Raw genomic sequence first — 26,841 nt, 5'->3', positions numbered from 1 at the left:
TAGCACTGCCATGCTTTGGAGCAGGGACTTGAAATTTGGCAAGGAGGTGCTCTTTGGGTCAGGGATGCGCATTTTGCTCTCTTTGTGAAAATCCACCCAAATTTGACCAAATTATAAGCCTCTGAAAAACTGTAGTTTGCATATGCTCAATTGAAAGTTGTTCGAGTTTAACAGCTAAATTCCACAAAGATTCCATCCACTGTGGCATGCACCTGCCCAGGGCTGAGCAGGTAGTCACTAACTTTGTTTTCATTTTCTTGGTGCCCAACTTCAGACCCTGGGGTCTGATTTGCAGAAGTGCTGGGCACTCACAGCTGCGACTGAAGTCAGTGGGAGCTGCACATAAAATGCCATATGCTGATAAGCACTCTGAAAACTTCGATCCCAGGCATCTCAAATTGGGCACCCAGAATCAGTGGATAATTTGGACCTCAATTCTCTGTACTTCAGTTCCCCATTTTACAGAGGTGAAGATAAATTAATTAATGTTTGTGAAGCACTCAGTTTCCATAGTGACAAGCACCATAACAAAAAACCCATGAGGAAATTAATAACTCTGTCTTCAGAGCAGCGTTTGAACAGAGTGCAGTAAATAAGGTATTGGATCACACCTTAAAGCATGAGTAGAAAACAAAATAATGAATAGCTGCTCACTAAATGAGCACCATCTGTTCCGTGCTTTGAATGAGGTAGGGATACTATGGAAAGAATAGGTCTCAGAGTAGCAGCCATGTTAGTCTGTATTCGCAAAAAGAAAAGGAGTACTTGTGGTACCTTAGAGACTAACAAATTTATTAGAGCATAAGCTTTCATGAGCTACAGCTCACTTCATCGGATGCATTTGCTCACGAAAGCTTATGCTCTAATAAATTTGTTAGTCTCTAAGGTGCCATAAGTACTCCTTTTCTTTATGGAAAGAATAGCATGTGATCATGTAATTAAAGACTTTATCATATTGCATTTGCAAAAGCAGGCCAAATTAAGGTTGCTGGAGCAACCTTAATTCTGGCATTTCCTAAATGAGTGCTTGACTTTGCATCCTTAATTTCTTTTTAACATAGTTTTTGTGTGTGTAATAATGTATATTGTCAAAATACAATGTAACTAAGTATGTTACAAGTGGTTCAACACTATTTCTGTATCATTTGTATTACTTGGTCAGAATTTTCTGATATCAGGATGCTGCCAACTAATAGGAAGTGGTATTTCTGAGAATCGTCACAATTTTACAAAAAAAATACAGCTATTTCAGTATCTGCAGTATTCTCCCTTGTATTTCTCTATGCTCATTATAGGAAATACAGATACTGGCTCACAGAAAACCTGATCCATTAATCCAATACAACCAGCAAGCTTTTGTATATGATCACTATATGTCAAATTACCATTGTGATTTTCACGTCACCAGCATATATCGCTATCCAGTAAACCACATCTGAATCAGTGCAAAAGAGTCCCATCAGTTCTGTGTATGATTTTAGCTTGTTGCATTTTCATTTCAGACTCACTAGTTGGTCAATATATTTGACCAGTGTTGTTTATCAAACGTGCATTCTTATCTCTATACAAGGCTAAAATCCATAAGCAGAGGAAAGTAGAGTAAGCAACATCAAATGAAATTTTGACACCAGATAAGAGGATGATTTGAATTTCATTATGGCAAATACTATAGAGATGACTGTAGTGCTCTAAGCAAGCAAAAATATTTGTATGTGTACAATGCGGTAGTTGGCATACAGCACACACCCCAATTATATGTATATAAAGACCTTAGATCTTAGGAAAGAATAAGTTTTTAGGTAATCTTGAGTCAGGAAGTTTAATATGTTACACGTTAATCTTTTATTTAAACTAAACAGATGAGATTAATATGTAATCTCTCTTTTTTCTGTTTAGATCATTTTACTTCCCTCTGTGCTTTAAGCTATGGATGGCTCCCATTTGTTGATAAATGTATTTCTGGAAATCATTTACTCTCAGGTACACTGTACTTAGGTTAAGAAATAACCTTTAAAATACTGGTCATATTAGGAAAAATAAAAACAAACAAACCTCAAAACAAAAATAAATATTCTCTCTTTGTCTTGCATGTTCATAACTCAAAGCAGGCATGTATTTTTGATCACATTTTACTTTAACTATTTTTCACAGACACACTTTAGCCCATCTAGTATTTAAGAAAAAAAACTGGATAATAATTCAGTACATAACATTTAATAACTGTATCAATATCAAATACATTTAAAAACAGAGCCTAATTTCTAAATATTAACATCTTAACAATACATGCAACCCCCAGATTTGGGCACTCATATAGGCTCTTCTCTGTCTAAATTGACAATAAATGCACCTAAGTGATGTTCTGAATGTCCACACATGGCATTTGGATGTCCTATTAGGGCACCTGTGTTTAAAAACTGGGCCCATAATGTATAAAGTATGGTGAAACAGCCTAATTGTAGCCATGTGGGATTTGAATCAGGTCCTAAATCATCTTCATCAGTCTTTCTAAGAGCATATTTTAGGCTGTGAACATTAAGGCCACAAAAAAGCAAAAGTATACAAAATGGGGGGAGGGGAGAAGCTCTTTTGAGAAGAGAGGCACATAATGCAATGCAGCAGCTCTATGAACACAGTGATATTTTCCACATTAGTTGAGGATGTGGTAGGTTTCACAGGGAACTTTTGCTGGTAAAGGGACCACTCCATTCTTATCTGCAGGTAATCCCACTTATCCATCTGCAGAAACAAGACATTCTGTTCTTTTAGAAATAGCACTAAAAGGATCAAATGAAAACTAGGTTCAAATGAAGAATATTGATATAAATTCAGCAATGACAAATTCCACTTCCCCCAAATTGCTTTGAAAGAGAGAGTAAATTCTCTAGAGGTCTCAACATTTTATATATACATTTTCTCTCAATCACACTTTGTGTTTCAGTAAAGTTGGATGACTTTATCTTTAAATAAAAAAATGTAAAAAAGATAAATAAGATTGTATAGGAACCCAGGCTGCTGAGGAGCCTAAACACATCTCTGGCTATGCAGTCTTACATCGAGAAATTCATACTAACACTTAATATTTACCCATAGACAGTGCTACACATCTTTAATGTGCTGTACAAACATGAGCTAGATAAATCACAAGCCCTCTTTGAGGCAGAAATATTATTAGATAGAATGGTTAGTTATGGTTAAGCCACAGGACTAGGCCATTTTCATTGTACAATGAAGAGAATACCATATCCACATTACACATTGTTTTCTTCAATGAGGGATTGTTCTAAACTCAGAATGGATAGGATAGTGATACAGCCAAGTCATATCACTTGCCACTTTGACCAGTCTGGAAGAAAGAGGATGATACATGCAGGGATATTAGAATTCCATCTACGGGTTTGATCTCTTTCCAGGGCAGAACTAGCCTACCTTGCCTGGTATTGTGTACATTCAAGTCCAGTGAAGAAAATGGTATACAAGGAAACAAAAGAATGGTTACGTTGATTTAGAGGACTAACAGGACTGACTCTGATGTAGTGCTGAGTTTTGTCTCAGGGATATCCTCAAGCCCCTACTTTTTGGGGAATTAAGTAAGTAGCAATGAAGAATGAGGACTCAAAGCTGAGATGTCAACTACATAACCACAGAAATAATAGGACAGTACCAAAACCACAGTAGCTTCATTTCCATATGGGAGGATATGGATTCATTTTTTTTCTAAATGGGTTTCAAACAAAGGTAGAGAAAAAGAAAAGAACTGAGGAAGATCAGAGCAGTGAGTTTAGAGATGCAAGAAATCTGGACTAAATTGGAAAGGGTCAATCCCATAAAATATCGTATGTAATGAACTTATAATAGTTCATAGAAAAACTTCATATTTACCGTGATAGTCTAACTCTGCAAACACTCTGAGAGTGAAGGATGGGACATGCAGGACTAGATACCCAAGGACTGACTTGAACACAAATTTCAACAGGCAGGCTGTAAAATATTTCTTGCACAGGGTTGTTATTACTGTTACTAAAAGTAGGTCTTAAGTGCAAGGCGTATTCTGTCTCCTTTCCTTTTCTACAGTGACACTTAACACACATCTTGGCTTCTTGGGCTGTACACAGACAACAGGATATAAGTTAAGGTTGCCAAGGTAGTATAGAGTAGGGTACACAAAAGCAGAAAGCAAAATATTTATGGGTGACTCACTGTTGTGGAAGGATCTTGGAAGTGGCAATGCTAAAAAAATAAAACAAATATGGACAAAAAGAGGTGGCTGAGAAAGCCAGCAGCTGGCTGAAGATCAAGTGGAAGAAGAGTCAGTGAAGGTGGCAAACTGTAGATAAATATTTTGTCCAAAGGAGGATGGCGCTTTGATTTTACATTTATACATATTTCACCAAAATTTGTTTAAAAACTAGAGAGCACTAATGACCTTGTAGAAAATATAGAAATCCATGAGTGGGTTGATTGCAATGGACTTCTCAGGATGTAAGAATGGTTAGCATTTGGACCTAGCTGTCCAAACTTAGTCAGTGTTAAGTCAGAATTTAACCAAGCAGGGGCTCACTGAAGGAGGAAGCAGCTTTGTAGCTTTTTGACCTTATTCCCCATTCTTGTCTGCTCTTCAATCATTCTTGCCCTGTTATGGAAACCCCGCCCCCCATTTCACACACTTGTCACTCCTGGATTCTAATTTAATTTAGTCACACATTAACATTCCACAGAATCAGTTCTTTCTCACTAAAAGTTCTTGATCATATCCTCAGCCAGTTTAAATTACTACTGATGCATTGACTTAAAGAGAACTGCACCAATTTACATAAGCTGACGATCTGGCCATGCATGTGAAATCTTTTACATTATACTGAAAACAAAGAGAATCTTTCTGCAAGTGTCATGCCATCAGAATCCATCCCATTTTAACCTTTTTTAAATCAAAGTGACACTTCTTCGAATCAAACCACATTCATGCTTTCTACATTTTTTCAAAGAGGTTTAAAAATAAGATTGTAAATTAAAAATGAATCTTCTCCAGTTTATTCTTGAAAAAAGAAAAGGAGTACTTGTGGCACCTTAGAGACTAACAAATTTATTTGAGCATAAGCTTTTGTGAGCATAGTGGCCAGAATGGTGTTTTCAGGAAGATCACCGATGGACTAAAGGAGTACTTGTGGCACCTTAGAGACTAACAAATGTAGTTTCCTCAGGAAGTCAGTGGTGTCTCGAAGATAGCTGGGAGTGCTGGTAGGGCCTGAGGAGGGAGTCTACATAGCCAGACAATCCTGCTATCAAGGTGCCAATGCCTGAGATGATGGGGCGTCCAGGATTTCCAGGTTTATGGAAAACACCATCCTAGCCACTATGGATGTAGAAGCCCTCTACACCAACATTCCACACAAAGATGGACTACAAGCCATCAGAAACAGTATCCCTGATAATGTCACGGCAAACCTGGTGGCTGAACTTTGTGACTTTGTCCTCACCCATAACTATTTCACATTTGGGGACAATGTATACCTTCAAATCAGCGGCACTGCTATGGGTACCCCCATGGCCCCACAGTATGCCAACATTTTTATGGCTGACTTAGAACAATGCTTCCTCAGCTCTCGTCCCCTAATGCCCCTACTCTACTTGCGCTACATTGATGACATCTTCATCATCTGGATCCATGGAAAAGAAGCCCTTGAGGAATTCCACCAGGATTTCAACAATTTCCATCCCGCCAGCAACCTCAGCCTGGACCAGTCCACACAAGAGATCCACTTCCTGGACACTATGGTGCTAATAAGCGATGGTCACATAAACACCACCCTATATCGGAAACCTACTGACTGCTATTCCTACCTACATGCCTCCAGCTTTCATCCAGACCACACCACACGATCCATTGTCTACAGCCAAGCTCTATGATACAACCGCATTTGCTCCAACCCCTCAGACAGAGACAAACACCTACAAGATCTCTATCAAGCATTCTTACAATACCCACCTGCTGAAGTGAAGAAACAGATTGACAGAGCCAGAAAAGTACCCAGAAGTCATCTACTACAGGACAGGCCCAACAAAGAAAATAACAGAACTCCACGAGCCATCACCTTCAGCCCCCAACTAAAACCTCTCCAATGCATCATCAAGGATCTACAACCTATCCTGTGAGACCCATCACTCTCACAGATCTTGGGAGACAGGCCAGTCCTTGCTTACAGACAGCCCCCCAACCTGAAGCAAATACTCACCAGCAACCACACACCATACAACAGAACCACTAACCCAGGAACCTATCCTTGCAACAAAGCCCGTTGCCAACTGTGTCCACATATCTATTCAGGGGACACCATCATAGGGCCTAATCACATCAGCCACACCATTAGAGGCTCGTTCACCTGCACGTCTACCAATGTGATATATGCCATCATGTGCCAGCAATGCCCCTCTGCCATGTACATTGCTCAAATTGGACAGTCTCTACGTAAAAGAATAAATGGACACAAATCAGACGTCAAGAATTATAACATTCAAAAACCTGTTGGAGAACATTTCAATCTCTCTGGTCACTCAATTACAGACCTGGGAGTGGCTATTCTTCAACAAAAAAACTTCAAAAACAGACTCCAACGAGAGACTGCTGAATTGGAATTAATTTGCAAACTGGATACAATTAACTTAGGCTTGAATAGAGACTGGGAGTGGATGGGTCATTACACAAAGTAAAACTATTTCCCCATGGTATTACCCCTCCCCCGCCCCCCACTGTTCCTCAGACATTCTTGTCAACTGCTGGAAATGGCCCACCTTGATTATCACTACAAAAGGTTCCTCCTCCCCTGCCCCACTCTCCTGCTGGTAATAGCTCACCTTAAGTGATCACTCTGGTTACAGTGCGTATGGTAACACCCATTGTTTCATGTTCTCTATGTATATAAATCTCCCCACTGTATTTTCCACTGAATGCATCCGATGAAGTGAGCTGTAGCTCACGAAAGCTTATGCTCAAATACATTTGTTAGTCTCTAAGGTGCCACAAGTACTCCTTTTCTTTTTGTGAATACAGACTAACGCAGCTGCTACTCTGAAACCAGTTTATTCTTGGAAATCTTCAAAGGGAATTAATATAGAACAGGGTACCAGCAGTTCCATTAGTGGCGGAACTACTATTAAGTGGATACATACTTGGTTAAACAACCACAAACAAAGAGTAACTATTAACGGAATGATGTCAGACTGGAAGGAGGTCTCAAGTGGAGTTCCACAGGGATCTGTTCTGGGTTCATTGTTATTTAACATCTTTATTAATGACCTGGATGTAGGAATAGAGAGCATATTGATCAAATGTGGAGATGGACACAAAGCTACTTCGAACACTTTGGAGGATAGAGCTAAAATTCAAAGGGATCTTGATAAATTGGAGAACTGGGCTATAGACTACAAAATGAAATTAAACAAAGACAAATGGAAGGTGCTACATTAGGGAAGAATAGCCAATTGCACAAATACAGAATGGGGTAGTTAGCTGGCTTGGCAGCAGCACTGCTGAGAAGGATCTAGGACTTGTGGCTCACAACCTCAACATGAGTCAGTATTGCGATGCTCTTGCCAAAAAAAAGGCAAATGCAATTTTGGGTTGCACTAACAGAGGCACAGCATGCAAGTCATGGGAGGTGACAATACCGCTCTACTCAGCACTGGTTAGGTCTCAGCTGGAGTAGTGTCCAGTTTTAATCACCAATGTGTTGAAAGGATGTAGAGAAACTGAAAAGGATCCAATGGTGAGCAACAAAGATGATCAAGGAAATAGAATGCAAGCCATATAAGCAAAGGCTGAAGGATCTAGGTGTGTTTAGTTTGGAAAAGAGGAGACTAAGGGTGGACATGATAGCTGTCTTCGTATACTTGAAAGGCTGCCATAAAAGAGATGCAGAAAAGTTGTTCTCTCTTTCCACACAAGGCAAGATAAGAGGCAATGGGTTCAAACTACAGCATAGCAGATTTAGATTAAATCTCAGGAAAAAAAACCTTCCTAACTGTCAGAACAGTAGGATAATGGAACAAACCACCTAGGAAAGTGGTGGAAGCTCCTTCAAGTGGAGGTTTTCAAAAAGGGTCTGGATCGCCATCTGTCTTGGATGGTTTAGACACACCAAATCCTGCACCTTGGGCAGGAGGATAGCCTAGATGACCCTTCTAACTCTGTGGTTCTATGATTGTATTTCAAATGGAAATACAGCTTTAGCTCAAAACAACAACATTATTTCAATATGAACTAAACATATGAAGGCAATGCATTTCTACTGTAAAATTAAATGTTCCAAAGTTAATTGGAGACAGATAGGGCAGTTAAACAATTCCAGTTAGGGGAGACAGTACTATGTTATTACAATGTATCATGCATGCAATGACAAACAAGGAGCAGGCATAGGTGCAACAGCTAAGGCACCTAAAGCATCCTTGATCATTATAGCAAATATGAGTTATATCACTACATTACACTTATAAATAAAAGGAAACATCCTACACTGAACCTACTTTGTAATATGGAACATACAGTAGCTTAGTCAAAGGCAAACAGAGTTTACCCCTTTCTTGTTTGGGGTTTAGTTTAGGTTAATTTTTTAAAACCATACACCACTGAAAATATATCAAGAGTTAGGTCTCTAGTCAGCCATCTAATGCAGCCCTCTGTCAATGTAACAAATTATGTTTTAAAATAAAACTGCGTTGTTCTTGCTCAACATAGAGTTCTGGAAGTTTCTGATGAATACTTTTATGGTTATCTAGAAAATTGGAAGGTTCTTCTTGATAGCTACATAAATTCTGAGGAGAACAGTAAGTTTCTCATCCACAGGAAACAGCTATTAATTAGTTAACAGGGAGCATACTCAAATTAATGTCATACCAAAAAGGGCACTGCATACCTTGGCATGCTGATTGATTGCTACACACTCCTTTGCTCCAACTGACTGTTGCGGTCAGGTTTTTCCTTCCCTGTACCTCCATCAAATGTGGCCACCACAGCTGCTGATCCATTTTCTATTCAGTATTATCCTCTTAATTGACCCCCATAAAAAGCTGAGTCATACTTAGCACAATCCCTTTTAAAATTAATATCTGGGGTTACACTGGGTGTCTGGGCATGGAGTGTAGGTAGAATTGAGGTATCCATGGTTAATTTTAGGACTACAGCCAGAGTACACAGATTTGAATGATTACTTTATAACATTTTTTAAAAAGTGCAATGATTATGTAAATGTTTTTCTGTATTCAGTTTATTAGCCACTACATATATGTTAGACATAGTTTACACCACATTAATGCGTATTATGCACACATTACTAATGTAATATACATTGTATACATAAGTGTTGGCCAAGTTATGCCAACTGAATATATTATGCTCTTCCCACATTTCTGTTCACACTTGCAAAGCTGAAGTCAACTTAGGCATTAGCTAATAGAGAACTTGTCAAAGGCAAGATATATTCATTTTATGTCCTACTACCGGTTTAGAATGTAGTATACAAAAGAGAGATAAGAAAAGTACAGAACAAAACAACAAGTTAAGGAAATGTTATGAACTGGTGGGTTCGATTTTAGTGACATATTGAGAGTTTTGTAACTGTTTAAATGCATATTTTCAAAGCACACCTTCTGTGTGAAGTGAACATGCTATGGGAAGACTTGCGTTCCTGAAGAAGGGTGGATATGCATGTCTCCTTTTTGTAATGTACTGGTTTTTTTTTAGACAATATGTCTGCTTAAGTTCAGTTATTTGATCTTTTGAACATTTTTAAGAATGAACTGTGAGTGTAGTCAAACTACTGGCTATACCTTTCAGTCAATAAGTCAGAGTACAGGGATTTACATACTTTGCGGTTATTTAGGAAAAACAATATAATTAAGCAAAATAAATCCTTTCATCATTCAGAAAAAATATACTGCTTAGAATATGTATACAGCTGGGCAAGAAATGGTTTTCCCATCCTGTAAATATTTTCAAGAGTTTGAAATTTTTCCCTGTCTTGAGTTGGCACAAAAATTCAAAATCTTAAAAACATTTATACACCAAAACATTTGATTTTTTTTTCATCTCAGGTCAACCAAAACATTTTGTTTGAATAATTTCAAAAAATGCTGTTTTGATTTCAATCTTTTAAAAACTAGTCTAATTGGCTTAAATTTAAAAAAAAAACAAAGGCAATTTGAACCAGAAAAAATAATTTTGCATTTAAAAAGTGTCCAAACCTTTTTTTGATAATTTCAAAACTATTTTCTTGACATATTGGGGGGGAGGGAGGGAGCTGGGAAATTTATCAAACCTAAAACCTTTTTTGCGAACAGTTTCAGTTTAGATGAATCAGCTTTTTTTGACGGAAAATGATTTGTTGAAAAATTCCCAACCAGCTCTAAACAAGTAACTACAGCTTTCCTGGCCTTTCATTGGCTGAAACAATTCCACTTCAGTATAATTTTCAAACATATGCAAGATCCTATACTCTGAATTGCTATTAATGATCTTCATTTATGTACCCATTTCTTCTGACACAGAAATAGTAAATATAATATTAAAATGTTATCTTTGCAAACAGTATTTTTCCCTAATTGATGCAGCAATAAAAAGTCAAATCAATCAAATCTAATCAAAAACTAGTTTACTTTATAGCTCAGCCATTGGACTCCGACTATGACAATGTCACAAGCAATGTCACAGTTTAGCAAATCAGTAGTCAAAATTTACAGTTGTAATTAAAAAAAACAACAACCCAAAACTTCACATTGTAATGCACTGTTTATCATTTGCACATGGTGCAGTAATACAACAGCATAAATGTTTCATACCAACTTTTAGAAAGTTGTGCTGTCAAATATACAAAGTCAACAGTTGGGCATTCTCAAACCTGGTCCTAGTAGACAAATTGCCTGCTGGCTTTATCCATATCACAGAGCATGATGACAAACTGGCACACATAATTGCTCAAGATACAGGCCCTGGCGTCAGACAGAAAGAAGTGTTTCAATACTAAACTCAAGTGCATAGGCAGATTGCAGGACGGGATGGTGGGACCTCACACCATCAGCCTGCCTTATGCCTAACTTTAGCCTCTCCTACGAGTTTCTCACTTTCAAAGTTGCTAAAATTCTCCAAGAGTACATAAAAAATGTAGAGTAACAAAAAAGTGTGTAAAAATGGCAAAATACCTGATTAATTATCTGCTGTTGTAATTTTTCTCCAGACACTGAAAGAAAAAAGAAACAGAAATAATTAGCTGTAATATATTTTAGTGAATAAAATGATCTCGTATGTAACAATAAAAATGAGGCAGTCAAGGAAAACAGAACACACAATATGATAATGAATGGTGTACACAAGGCTAAAAAAGAAATCCAGCCAAAGTGATAACACTAATAGAATGAAGCAAATGTTTGTAATATTTTAAACTAGAGATTGAGAGCACTAAGGGGGAATTTGATGGAAAGCCAATCGAAAACATCAAGACTAATAATATGAAACAAAGTATAAAGAGCTCAGAATCATTAGACCACCAAGGCATAATGAGGCAAATAAAGAAATAAGGAAATTGCAGACCAGCTAAGTAATTCAGTTTAATTGATCTTCACCACACAGGAAGATGGGGAAAATACCTATTACAACACAGGAAGATGGGGAAAACACCTATTCCAAACTAACATTTGAAGTCAATCAAGGTGACTGGCTCAGTTAGTCACTGGGAGTATCAAAAAATTATTTAAAGGTGGTGATGAAACTTTGGAACCTAGATTGCAGTAATACCAGGATCATAGTTATCAGAATTTGGTGGGAAGTGAAAAAAATTAGGTAGCTAACCTGTTAATAATAATAATCAATTTAACCTTAAAAACATAAGAGGAATGGGAAATGGCCACATTTGCACCCATCTTTGTAAGAAAGACCTACAGGCAATTTGGCAAAAAGAAAAAGCTTGGTTCCAGTTCAGCAAACTCAGGTAAGCCTTGCTTGGAAGAGTATTTTTTTTAATCCTTAAAAATCTGGAAAGCCCCAGTTAAGTCAATGATACATTCTCATCTTAGCAACCACACTGAATTTTGGTGATCTGATATCAAAGATAGATGTTTTATTGTAAAGGAAGACATCCATTGGGTGGTGAATGGGACAAGAAGGTACTTCCATACAAGTTAAAAAGACAAATATTATTTCATTTGGAAAGGAGAAGAAGAAAAGATGTAGTGAAGATGTCATAAAATGAATGGTATAGACAGAAAGCCAATCATGCTACCCTGTTAATTACATCAGACATTAAAAAAATGAGACTTTTAAAATGAAGATAAATTTCAAATGGTTAAATAGCAAATATACTTTATGAATCATCTTAATTAACTGGTGGGATTCACTGCTGCAGGATACTATGGCGAAGAGATCAGTAATATGTAGATAAAGTTTAGCCACATACATGAATAAGACTGACAACTACAGTTACACTAGCTAAATTAACATTGTGTGTGTGTGAGTGAGAGAGAGAGACGGCAAAAGTTACACCACAGCCACAGCCATGAAGAAATTCCATCTCATAATAATTTGACACAAATTGGTTAGTTGAATTATGGTTTTATTTACTTATTTTGACCTTCCTCTGAATCTTCCCTATAGTGTATTTTTGGAGACAAGATACCAGCCTGAATAGAGATTACTTTATTTCATTGTGGGAGTTTCTATGCTTCTATCAAAAATCACATATCTTTGTAGAATCAAACCTAGTCTCAACCTTCAGGTAAAAGAGACAGTAAATTTATCTTGCAAAGTGCTACCATACAATATTACCATATTACCATACAGTAATAGTCAGAAGTGTGGCTCGATTAATTACACTCTCTCTGCTAGGAGGTACTCCACATCCTTTGTGGATGACCAAGAATTTCACCCTCACCTACATCTAGCTTTACATAGATTAGCCATGGTTTTCTAGACCAATAATGATGGGACTCCCTTTGCAGCTTGTCAGTATCACTCTTTAATTGGCCCAGGGGATTTCTGTTGAGTGACATTAAGCACTCCCTCCTCCAGGAATAGTTATGTAAATAGTGTCCCTTTTCATAAGAATTTCTTTGTACTGACATACAGAGTGTACAAAATATAGATTTTTTCAGACTGGGTAACAGTATTATGAATTTTTAAATGTAACACAAGGTATTATTAATAAGAAAAATGATCTTCTCTATTGAGCCTCATCCTAAAAAGAAAAACTGAAAATAACATACTACTTTAGGCTGTACCATAGAATGAATCTTATGATAATTATTTCCTGCATGTTGGTGTAGTATTTTTGTTTGGTAGATGTAAATGGTATTTTTTTAGCTCCAAGAGGAAAAAAGAAAACATCATTTAGGGGAGACTTACGGTAAGTCACTCCCAGGTTTATTGAGATCATCTTTGTGAGAAATGGAATTAAATCTTGGGGCTAATTTTTTTAACCTAGTAAGGTTTTTGGTAATAGAGGATTAAGGAACATGTGTTTTAACATTCCTTAACGATATGCAAGTTGCTAGGAAAATACAGTGTTTGAAATCTCTGGTTGGATCAACACTATTTTGCTCTGAGGTTTGTGAACTTTGAATACTGATGCTTTCCTGTTTTCTAGTATATTTGTTTTTAGGCTATTTTGATTCACTTTAAAGGAATTTTAATAGCTTTCTGTTGACAGCATGGACAGCTGGTCTTGAGAATTAACAAAAATTCACTTGCTGACTGAGGAAGGAAGTGACATCAATGAGTTTCTAAAGTCAGCCCAGAGGGAAAAGTGAGTTTTGTGCAAGTAACCTTTCATTTCATTGAACTTAAAGTGATGCTTCAAGATGCAAATTGCATTGTCAATCAAAACCTATGGTATCTACCTTAAACAAGCCTAAAGATGAAGTGAGAGTTTGAAAATACATCTGTGACAATTTAATAGACACAGTTAAGGAAAATTAAAAGGAGAAACTGGGTACCATCCTTTCTTTAGTGGTTTAAACACAATGATATCACTACAATGATAGGTTTTAGAATAGCAGCCGTTTAGTCTGTATTTGCAAAAAGAAAAGGAATACTTGTGGCACCTTAGAGACTAACAAATTTATTTGAGCATAAGCTTTCATGAGCATCTGATGAAGTGAGCTGTAGCTCACGAAAGCTTATGCTCAAATAAATTTGTTAGTCTCTAAGGTGTCACAAGTACTCCTTTTCTTTTTATCACTACAATGGAAGTCACTTAAGCATCCTTATGAACTGCCAGCAAAGATGATGTGGGCTAAACAGGGCAAACATTGACTGTCCACTTTGGGAGAAAAGGGGTCAAACTCAAGGTCACAAGCAAACTGAATATTGCATTTTCTGTTTATTCACTAGTTGATATTGGACCTCATTAGAAAACTAGCAAATAGATTTGGTATCAGCAGCCATCTCAGAAAAGGCAAAGATCAGTATTAGCAGAGATGTTGTGAATTAGGATTGAAGCACACTGGCACAGCCATATCAAGCAGCTTGCAAAGTGCTTCCATGTATTATATTTGGTTCCGATCAATGCTAACCTCCTTTCACTTTAACGAGCATTATAAACAATAAGAACTTTCTGAGTTGGAAAAAAAAAGAGATTTCTAACTTTTTATGCTTACAACACTATTTTTATGACTGAATCCAGTCCCAAAGAGCAATCAGAGTTCTCTTTATCGAGACCAGAATTTGGCCCTTAATTTCCATGCTCCTAAAACACATACAGACATCCATCCATCCATCCACCCTTAACTCCACACAGTGTAGTCTTTTTGTGGACACTAACAGTAGGAATGAATGTTTTAATTCTACCGCCCATTTGAAGACGCTGGTGTTTTGATGCCATGTCATGGCAGCTGTTCTCATGGCTGACTTTGGTAACCATTTTGCCCAGCTCAGCAATTTAAAAGTGGAAGATATGAGACATGAGTCCAAACTCAAAGCACCGAAGGCAATGGCTGATCAAAATTTCCAATACCCAACGTTTAATTCCAGTCCTGCAGCTAATTCAAGAATATGGTAGAGCCAACCACCACCTGCGATAGTACTGTGGTTGTCATGCTGTCCATGAAATCCTGAGTTGATTCAGAAGTCTCATCTGTCATATATGTATATTAAAGTCACTAAGTTCTATAAGTCTTGGTTTCTCCAATACTACTGAGATGAGATACAAACATACACAAGAAGCAGCAGGATGATTGACACATCAGATTAATACCATCCTAATTCCTCTTGGAAGTTGGATACATGTATTCATTACAGTTAAAAGGGGAACCTCCTACGTTTCAGGTTAGTTGTCCCATCTCCATGCTGATTCTCCCATAAGTTGATTTTGTACCAGACATCCACTTATCTGCTCCTGAACTGTTCCAGCAGTGTCATCCAACCATTTTTTGGTAATACAGACAAATTAGAAGGCCTCATCACTGATCAAATATGCATGATCGAGACTTTATTGAATCACAACTTACATTTACCAGAATGAACTAAGACCAGGATTCTTGCCAACCTGCTAGGTTTCAGAGTAGCAGCCGTGTTAGTCTTTATTCGCAAAAAGAAAAGGAGTACCCGTGGCACCTCAGAGACTAACAAATTTATTAGAGCATAAGCTTTCGTGAGCTACAGCTCACTTCATCGGATGCATTTGGTGGAACAAGTTTTTCCACCAAATGCATCCGATGAAGTGAGCTGTAGCTCACGAAAGCTTATGCTCTAATAAATTTGTTAGTCTCTAAGGTGCCACGGAGTTTCCACCAAATGCATCCGATGAAGTGAGCTGTAGCTCACGAAAGCTTATGCTCTAATAAATTTGTTAGTCTCTAAGGTGCCACGGGTACTCCTTTTCTTTTTGCCAACCTGCTGACACTTAACTGCACAGACATTTAGTTCTAGGCAAGCTAGGGTGCAAATCCACCCCCCCCATTAGCCTGTCACAGATTAACTGGTTCTGTGCACCCAGCTGAAGTGCATTAGCAACTCATGAGAGCACTTTGATCTAGTCTTCTTTGAATTGGGACAAGCTCAAAATGTTCTATCAAACTGTTAATGCGCGTCATCAGGACGCACATGTGTAGTTAGTCTGTGGCAGACTAGTGTGCGGTAGATTCTCACCCCTTCTTGCCACGAACTACTTGTTTGTGTAGATGACCCCTAAAAATCCTTAGTGTAACTGAACTGGAGAACTGCATCTATTCTGTCCTTACATTCACTGGATTGTCTTTTAAATCATTTTAAAGCCATTTTTCTTCTGCCACAAAAAAGGTAAGACAATATTTCTAGCTGTTTTAGAAGATTCTGTGACAAGCAGCCTTCCTATATGAGCCTCAGGTTACTTAACCTAAAACAACATATGCAGAGCCCATGCTTTTTATAGTTCTCAGTGTTTCCAGTCACATGTTAGTGTTTCCAAGGTAGTTTATTTATCAATAAAATAAAAATTGACATTTACTTGAATGAAGGATATAAAGACTGAAATGTAGTACAATGTGACAGATATTGGATACAAGGCCATGTAGTAGTTGTTGCTCTCATGATGTACTGTAACATTTATTCTTCAAACATCTTTGCATACACAATGTATGCAGAGAACAGCATGTAAGTATTTACACTACATCACCCCTCCTCCATACAAGAGAAAGCAATATTTGTGGAGGTATGCAGATTAATCTGGCATAATTCCTTAAGATTTTTAACTGCTTCCGGCGCACATATGATTAAGATCACTGGTTACAAAAGTTTCAGTAAGGAAATATTTCTTCTGGTGACGAGTACTCAAAATAGCTTGCTGCTGTTTCTTGTGTTCAAACAGCCAGGCACATTATGACTTCTGACAGCCTTTTCCTCCCTTAGCATTCAGGAACAGTGAAGTGTTTCATTCCAAAAAGCAAAAGACCACTACTTTATTTAATCAGGTGCCCCCATCCCGTGAAATTTCTGATATGGTACGCACTATCAATCTCTATGGAGAGATCCCTGCTGCAGCCACTGGTCCCAGAGCCTCACCTACGGAGTCTGTGCCATGCTCAGCCCCAATTTCCAGCCTGGAACGCCCAGGTGCAGTGCCACTCCCCATCCCTGACAAGGGCTGTTGAACAGGGGACCCCATAATTCAGGGGTCAGCCACCTGCTGTTCACCCCGTGCCAGCACAGGTTTGACCCCACCAGGCCTCCACCATGATGGGAGAGCCACAGGGCTAAACTTGAGGGAGTGGCATTGTGACGTAGTGTTCACTACGTAGCATTGTGACGTAGGGTTGCAGCTCTGGGTTTGTCCTTTCATGAAAGGGGGTGGGCAAATGAGGAAGAGAGTTCATTACTGTGGGTTCAGTATATTGCTTTCTCTCGTGACCCGGCACAAAAAAAGCAATCTAAAATATTCTAGGATAAAGCTGAATGCACCCCTAAAAATTCAACTTGCTGTCTATGTATCAATAGCTCTTATCAAACCTCTTTCAGTTGCAACGACATTTTTCTCCTTTTTGTTCCATCAGTTTTAAACATTACAAACTGCTTATTTACAACATTACTTTAAAAATGTCCTTTAACGTATTTCTGAACCTCTGTCTAATTATGCAACTGACTATGATTGCTGGGGCACACAATGCATTAATTACATCTTTATGGTATTGCATAATCCTTCTCAGCTGTCACGAGGCCAACTCACAAGTTATCCTGACAATGTTAAACATAAAAAGAACCCCAAGTTGATATTGATTGAACCAAATGAAGGAAAGTTGGCCATCTCAAAGTGTTTGAATTCTCACAGCATTCCAAGGTCTGCCTGGCTAATTTTTGGTGATTATTTTTGATATGAAAACAGACCTTTAATTGTCAGTCTCTAATAAGGATGCAGAACTGTTCCCTGGGAGGTTCAAAGGACCCTGGGAAGCTAAATATTTACGAAAGCTCAAGTAGCCAAATGTCTTGGGCTGATCCACATGCACATTTAGTTTTCATCTAATGAAGTAATTACAAATAAAACAAAAAGGAGCAAAATAAGTTGTTCTTCTGGGTTTCACAAAGACGCTCTAGTATTAACAGGATTTTTTTAGCGCCTTGTTCATGAATTCTTTTGAGCATAAGAAGGGGAAAACTGAAGATTCCATTCTAAAAAAAATGGAATCTGGATCTGGGCCAAATTCTGAATGGACTCATACTCTGTGCAATCCCATTAAAACCAAGGAAAATACACAGGATATAAGGCAGTACAGAATTTGGCCCTTTACCATGCCTGCAGCAGTATCAAATGTTTACAAGAGATGTATAATTTTCTATGAACAAGTATTTCTACTATTTCCATTTGCAGTATAGGGTGTTCATTTTTTATTGGAAAGCTACATCTGTATTTCTTTGTTTCATCATCATAGTTCCTTTAATAACTACACATTCAGACATCAGAATACTACATACAACAGTTTTAACGTCACTGCAATAGTAATGTGACATTTTCCAACAGAATTCTGTGTGCATTTTCCATGTTTATTACGTTGTAGGTCTGTATCCAACAGATCACAAGAGTAGTTTGCTTAATTCTGTTTAAGTCCAAATCACCATAGAACTGTTTTGAAATCTACATTTGCTTTTTTCTGGGTACCCCATGACTTTTCCAAATTTCTCTGCCCTTTGAAAGGTCTAATGGGGCAAGTCATGGTACTTTTTCTGGGTTTCTAGTAATCTGCAATTAAGTACACAAGGATCATAGCTTAACATATGGATGCATTTTCACAAACATTTTCACAATGTGGACCTCATCATAATGCAATGACCGTCTTACAGACATGATCACATTCAAACTAACAAACTCTCCTCCCATTTGAGATGACACAGACCATCTCTTCTCCCATTTCTGATTACACAACATCTGTGTGGCAACTACAACTGTTGATTACATGGAAATTACATATTATGTAAAAATGTCCTCCAGAGTATGATCTGAGTTTAATTTCAATACTGAGCTCTTCATCTCTAATTAAATAGATAAACTAAAGGCACAGTACTTACTCATCCCACAAAGAAATAAATCCATGAACATGCACAGTTATCTCATTAACGCATTGTGCTGCTACCTTAGGCCACTTAGAGTCCATCTACACAACCCATAGCAATGAGCTTCCTAGCCCGGTTTAACAGACTTGGGCTGGTGGGGCTTGGGCTAGTACTCTAAAAATAGTTGTGTGGACAGTGCTTTGAAGTTGCGGCTTGGGCTAGAGCTTGGGCTCTGAAAACCAACCCCGTTCCTAGACCTCAGAGCCTGAGTTGCAATGGCTACCCAGCTATTTTTAGTGTGGAGGAGGCTGACTGCTGTGGGCTGTGTAGACTTGGCACCACACCACCATTTCTGCTTTGGTTTTGATTCCTGCCCAACTTCTGCCCACACTGAACACACATGGCTTCACCAACCAAAGTGGAGCAGCTGCAGCGACATTAGAAACACTGGGGGAGCCATATGCAGCCCATGGTCTGCAATCTGGCATCTTCTGGGGCAGGTAAACTACTGTTCTTACACTTCTAGGAAAAAGAACTGAAATCCAGTTCTAAAATATGCAAACCCCAAATAATCTCAATTAGATTAGACCATTTCTAAGACAAAGAAACCTATGATCACTGAGGCAAGGGGAGAACAAGTGACTCACATTCTGGGCTCCCCAAGAAAGTGTCACAACATGGCACCATAACTTGCAACTAAGGAAACCCCAGGGAGGCTTCCCTTTGAGTCATCTGATAGAACAACTGCAGAGTACACACCAGGCCACAAGGGTTCTCACGTTTGAATCTCTGAAACAGAAGCATACCTGATGTGTGCACAGCAAGTCCAGCTACGGATGGGGGAAATCCAGCTTCTTGGCAGCAATTACAAAGTATAGTCTATAGCTAATACACGTCAAAATAAAATGTGTTTAATTGCCAATGAAACAGGAGGCCAAAAATGAGCAACTGAGAGGAGGGCAAATGCTCTTTCAATTTACCATGACTACATAAGGGTTCTCTACTGACTTAATACTGGTGTGTTCCTTTATTTGGGGCCACCCTAACTCATGCTGGGTAGTACTTTAGCCACAAGCAGCCCCTGTGTGACTGAGGGACTCTTGGTGCCAACTGGCAGAGTGCAGAGGGGTGCCTAAGGCTTACAGGGGTTCCCTGGGTTTGATATCTACATACTGCCTCAAGAAAGGGGGTCATATAAGAGCTCTACTGAAAGCCTGTCTCATGTGGTTGCCATAACTATTGAAAAATGTATGTACTGCGAATTGTGGCTTGTCACCAGAAGGTGATCAAACAAGTTCCTTTCTGGCAGAAGATATTTATCTATCTGTCTGAGTACTTGTAAACTGAGTATTGTATGGTTCACAATCGATGCCCATTTACAGTCTGAGCTGGATGCTAATGAAGGGATTGTGAAATCTTCCAGAGAGGGAATTTAAAGGAAGATAAACCACCAGGAGGGAGTCCTGTTTGCAAGTGAAGACAATGAATTTTTGGACTTCAACTGTAAGAGACAAAAATGCTCTTTGACTCCTTCACCTAGGAAGCAAACTGACAATGTGTTTGCTTCATTTAAAAAAAAAAAAAAAAAAAAAGATCACAGCCAAGTCTGGTGGAAACACTTTGAGGTGAGCTAAACTTGATTTGACATAGCTGTGCCTTATTAGGTAAGACTAGGCTCTAGACCAGCGGTTCTCAAAGCCGGTCCTCCGCTTGCTCAGGGAAAGCCCTGGCGGGCCGGACCAGTTTGTTTACCTGCCGTGTCCACAGGTATGGCCGATCATGGCTCCCACTGGCCTGCAGAGACCTGGAAGGCAGTGCTTGTGTTGCCAGAGTCTGGTGGACTTAAGGCATTGACCCATAGCAGACATACACAAGGCTTGCTTGCACTAAGGGCAGGTGGTATGGGGGTGCCTCACAGCCCTAAGTACTCCTGAAACATCACACATTGAAATGAATGGGGCTACTCATGAAGTAAGTATTACCCAGAGTGCATAAGGATGGAGGATTCTGGCCATTAGATAGAGACTATTCAGAAAGTAAGGTACGACTTAATATAAGGAATAAGAGTGATAGCATCTGGCCCTTAATCCTTGAGCAAGGCGGAAGGTAGCCGGTTACAGTCCTTTGAACTAGGATGTTAAAAACTTGTAAAGTAAGAAATTTTCTCTAAACAGGTCTAATTTGTAGTAAAAGGTGGCTGGAGGAGGAAAAGCAGAACTAAACAAAAGCAGAGTGCAAGGTTCCTTAATGCAGGTTTTGAATTAAGATTGGTCAAATACAATATAAAAACCTAGAACAATCTGTTGCTGCGGGGAGTACAAATTTATCCACATTTTATAACACTGGAGTATGACCTTTTGCTACCAAGACTGGTGCTTGCATTCAGCTGCATTTATTGGTAGTCATTTGTAAAAGGTCATTCATGGACAAGAATATAATATGAGCTTGAAAAGTGCAGGGGATCAGGTTTGTGCTTTTTGCCTCATGTGAGTCTCAAGAACTTTGGGGGCGGAGGGGAGGAAATCACAATCATGACAATCATCTTTGGTTTTGAAATTGATTTGAATAATCTAGGAACAGCATATCAATTACAATTTGATATTTTTCAGCATCCAACCATTAATAGAATATAAATAATACTAATATTTATCAGTAATATATACATATGAGAGAGCGCGAGAGAGAGAGAGAGAGAGACAGACAGTCAGACAGACAGACACTGCATTTTCAGGTAAGGTTTCTTGTTTGCTTACTTTAGATTGAATCAATTTCCTTTTAATACAATATTTTAAAACCAATCACCTCTTCCTCCTGTCCCACCCTAGAAAAATATTATTAAAGCTTTAAAAAAGGTATATTTATATAAAAATTAATATAAAAGTATACCTTCCTCTCTCAAACACCCATATCCTTTTTGATTTTGAAATTTTTTTTTGCATGCTGGGTGATAGTTTAAGAAGCATCTCCCCGGGCAGCTCCACAGGTCTCCACCTGCATCCAGGCTAGTGTGGAGCCCAGCCGGAGAGCTGTGGGGAGCTGCGGCAGACCGTCCACTTGCTCATGGTGCAAGGTCGGGGAGGCTGAGAGCAGCCTCCGGCCATGTCCCCACCCCCCAGGCTCCCCACCTGGCTGGAAGGTCTGTGACTCCAAGCGGGCCCCACAGCTGCCCACACAACTCTCCCTGACAAGGTTCCAGCGGCGGGTGGGGTGCCTCAGAGCCTCAGCCCAGCCACGGAAAGTAGAGCCCTGCAAATCTGCGGATATCCGCAGACAATTTTTGCGTCTCGCTGCTCGGATGTGGATACACGCAGGGGTCTATTGGTGGGTGCCCTCAAGGGACAGTGGAGGGGGAAATACAGGTGCAGTTATCCTGAAACTGACAATTACAACTAGACTACTGTTAATTTTTGCTATTAGACCATATGGCTGAAAAATACAGAGTAATAAAGATATTTAAAATGAATATGTATTGTTTAAAATTTCATTTGCTAACTATAATGATCTCCTCCTTTATTCCAGGCTTTGCTACAGGTGAAACATCCTGGATCCTGACACTTCATGCTTTACAAATACTGTCAGATATTTGGTTTCTGCTTTGGCAAGGATCTTGTGTTTACTTTAAAAATCTCAATTGCATCTCACTTTTGAGTGCCATCATTCATATGCCAACTCAGGTATTGGCAGTGCTGCGGACACAGTGGGAAATGGCAGGGGAGATGAAGCAAGTTCATCTAGAGAAATCATTTCAAGACCTTACACATTTCATTGAAAACATGCTAAATGTTTCCTTTTAATTAAACAGAGAGTGAAAACAACAGCAGTAAGAGTCTGCAGACATTTATAAAGTACTCCAATGGCAAAAAAGAAAATGATGCATTTTGTGCCAAATGATGACACTGAAATTTATAAATAGATATTTCATGTGCACTTTTAATGTTGTGGAGTCAAATGGGCCTTTAAAACCACACCCAGAAATTCTGCATATGCAAACATTTGTCATCCCACCCCATTAATACTGCTTCTTGCAAAGCACACACACAAAACCCAGCACTTGGGCACAATTTGTATACATAAAACATGCAGGTGCAATTTAATAGATACCTACTAGAAAAATGTAGCCATACTGCATGTCAACAACTATTTATGTGTAAATGTTTAGAAAACAATTTTGTAATGTTTATACTCACCACCATGAGGCAGAAACCATGTCATGCACAAGAAGCAAATCTAGAATTTTGCAACTGAAGTCGAAACCATTTTAACGGATAAAAAGATGATTTAACAATGGAAATCTAGTTACTATGGGTTGCATGTTGAGTATTTCTAACAAGTAACATGCATGAGATAATACATCCATGGAGAACAACTTAAATGCTTATTTCACAAGGGTGAAAAGAGAATTCTGAAAAAGTCATTAGGACCAAATGACTGAGTTAAAATGTTTGTATTATGACTAAAAAGAACATGATGCTTATTCTTCCCTGGTGAGCTATATTCTCTTCCATCACATTAAAATATTATCATGCATGCTTGGTATGAATTAGCATGTGAATTACTGACCAAATTAGCTTCAGCAAGTACTAAGTGACATTCAGACTATCTTGCCATTTATAACCATCATGTAAATTATTAATTTCTACTGAATTGAGCATTTGGGACTGGACATTCCTCTTTGCTCTTAGAATCATAGAAGATATTGATTCTGATTATCAATAAAACTTGATACTGTCACTCGTATTATTCTTCCTGGACAAGAATTTAATAACTTCTGCTGATAAAGAAAAATCATTTCCAGTTAACCCATTACGGCTGTTTATTTATAGTGGAATATAATTCTTAATCTACAAACCCAAATTAAAGAAATGTGGGAAGAAACAACAAAGGAAACTGAAAAGCTATCTGTTGATTGAAGAGTAATTTGGATTACTAAAACTAAAGCCACACCTATTACTATTTACATTATTTAAATAAGAAACTAAGGGAAAAAAGATGACTTCACAAGACTGGACTTCGAAGAACAATATTTCTAGATCTTAACCACCAGGTTACATATTAGTCTATTGTTATTAATAGAGAGCTCTCTCAATTTTGGATTGTTTAAATATAAAAGTACACTCTAGATGCTGCAAACCTCAAAGAAACAGATCTTCAGAAAATACATTTGGCATGTTAATATTTATGGCTCCAAGCCAAGGGGAGTGGACAGCCTTTTTCAAAAGGGCAGAGAATCAGATGTTTAACTATACACTCCAAAACTGGAGAACTGCAATCAACCTAAAGTTTCTGATTTCATCTGTTGTTAACGAAAAGCGTATCACTGAGGTATTTGCTTTCCACAATACCTTCTTCCCCTTTGGATTACAGATAACTAGCTCCCAAGACCACAGAGGAAAGACAAACATCTCTGTTAATCATGGCACAGAGCCATGGTTACATGAAACGTAAGTATAGTCACACTACAGCTAAAAAAATGGAATATAGACTTATGAGAGACAAGAGAAAGAACCACTGAAAATTTCATATGATGAAGAAATATTTCAAACTGGAACTTACAGTACATTCCTTATCTTTTTTAAAGCAAAAGCGATTCCAATAATGCCACATGGACTGAAATCACATCTCAACAGGTGGGGGGATCTAAGGGAGCTGGCTGTGAAAGGGAAGATCTCCTCCCAGCAGCAAGGGAGGGAGCAGCTCACTGAGAGACACATTACACAAAGTAAAACTATTTCCCCATGTTATTTCTCCCCCAACCCCACCCCGCACTGTTCCTCAGATGTTCTTGTTAACTGCTGGAAATGGCCCACCTTGCTTGTCACCATGAAAGGTTTTCCTCCTTCCCTCCCCCCCCCCCCCGCTGCTGGTGATGGCTCATCTTAAGTGATCACTCTCCTTACAGTGTGTATGATAAAAACCATTGTTTCATGTTCTCTGTATGTGTATATAAATCTCCCCACTGTATATCCACCGAATGCATCTGATGAAGTGAGCTGTAGCTCATGAAAGCTTATGCTCAAATAAATTTGTTAGTCTCTAAGGTGCCACAAGTACTCCTTTTCTTTTTGTGAGTACAGACTAACACGGCTGCTACTCTGAAAACTGAGACACACAAAGTAATTCCTCCCTCTCCTTGGAGTCTCTGGCACCCATTGGCCAGCTGGGGGGTGGGGGTATGCTGACTGACCAGCATTCCGCAGATCCCAGGGTTTAACCTGGGGCAGGGACCACGTGGAGCCTCTTTTGGCTCTCTTCCAGCAGCCCCACCTTACCCTCCCTGAACTAGGAATGGGAATCTGGCCTGACAACTTCTGCAGGTCTAGCCAATTGGCTGTTTGGGGGCCAGGAAAGAATGTTTTCTCCCATGGGCCAACTGGCAGAGGATTGGGGAGTTTTTGCCTTCCTTGCAGCACCTTCAAGCCACAGTAGGTTAAGTAGGAATGTGCTTGGTTGGGGTACTTGGCTGAGTTAATTTGTTGCAACTTTGGGCCAGTTTCCAGTGTGGATAAAATGCATGGTTACCAGAGGTAGAAACCTGGGATGCTGATGATGGGTCTTTAGCTCATGGGATAACGCGAGACCTCGTGGCCCTCAGAGGCTGAGGTCTGCACCCTCTCTCCTCTTTGTGGGGTGGTGATGATGGTGGTAGGGGCCAGAGTGAGCTGAGTCCTGGGGGGTAGGCTGAACAGAGCCTATCCTGAGTTATGGGTTACATGGAAGAAGCCATGTAATTCCCGCACTGGAGCCAATTATCTACCTGGGATAGGAGAGTAAGGGTGGTGCGCAGGTAGTGCCTCTCCCTTGTGTTTACATTTAATAAACATTACATTGTGCCACTTAAAATCCATCCACATGTCTGTCCTCATTTCACCGTGCTGGCTGTATCAAAAACAATTGGCGCATTTCTCTGTAATGACAGTGGGGATTTGCAGATCTCTGGGCAATTACCAGTGCATTATAACTTCCTGGTCTTTCAGCATGGAAAGTATCTTTGGTTAAACTATTGCTTTGGACAGCATACAGTCCTACACACTTCTCCTCAGAAGCGTTACCTGTTTGTTCATATATAATGTATGCACTCCATGATCCCAAGATTTAATCTCTTTTGCCACAGATAAATAAAATAAACTTATCTAGTGCTTACATTCTCTGAAGAACAGCAGCAATGTACTGTGATTCCATATCTTGTAACTGCAAGGGAAGCTAAAAAGAAACCCACAGTTTAAACTATTGCAGAGTCTGTTCAGGACACCTTGATAGCTGCATGCCTTTATTGTCTTAATGACACACTGAACTGCTGACCAAGCTAGAGAAAGGAGAGTGGTGGTGGTGTTTCTTATATGTTATTCTTCTGTGTGTGTTCTTGTGTGTATGTATGTGCACGCACGCATGTGCGCACACACACACACACACACACACACGTACATGCAGGGGCACATCAAAATTGCTTTAAAATAACTGTCACAAAAACCCTGACTTTGCAGCTGGCCAGGGACTGACATGGGGACCCTTTATTTGCAACTGTAGCCTAGCTGCTCTTAACCCCAAAGGGCCAGTAATCATGAGTCTCTGTGACATATAGGCACCAGGCCACAATCCCTTTCTCTCAGAGTATCTAACTACCTGAGGTACTTATATAGCCCTCATCACCATAGTATCTGAGTGCCTCACACTCTTTCAGTGTAGTTATTCTCACAACACACCTGTGAGGTAGGGAAGTGTTATCATCCCCATTTTACAGATGAGGAACCGAGGCAAAGAAACTAAGTGATTTGCCCAAGGTCACACAGAAAACCTGTGATGGAGCAGGGAATGGAATCCTGGTCTCCCATGTCCCAGACCCT

At 39.1% G+C, this 26,841-nt stretch overlaps 1 protein-coding gene across 5 annotated transcripts in view; it reads right to left on the bottom strand.

Moving 5' to 3' along the window:
* Positions 1 to 26,841, bottom strand: part of CHST9 (carbohydrate sulfotransferase 9) — a 133,191-nt gene that overhangs the window by 6,689 nt on the left and 99,661 nt on the right. For all 5 annotated transcript variants that reach the window (XM_043507939.1, XM_038392120.2, XM_038392126.2 and 2 more), the window contains one exon: positions 11,191 to 11,228. In XM_043507939.1, the coding sequence (XP_043363874.1) occupies positions 11,191 to 11,228 (38 nt within the window). The remainder of the gene's footprint in view (positions 1 to 11,190; positions 11,229 to 26,841) is intronic.

Source organism: Dermochelys coriacea, chromosome 2 (assembly GCF_009764565.3).
Source record: "Dermochelys coriacea isolate rDerCor1 chromosome 2, rDerCor1.pri.v4, whole genome shotgun sequence".
In the NCBI taxonomy this organism is placed as follows: domain Eukaryota; kingdom Metazoa; phylum Chordata; order Testudines; family Dermochelyidae; genus Dermochelys; species Dermochelys coriacea.
Note: the sequence above shows the minus strand (reverse complement) of the source record. Positions and strands in the feature narration are given on the sequence as shown.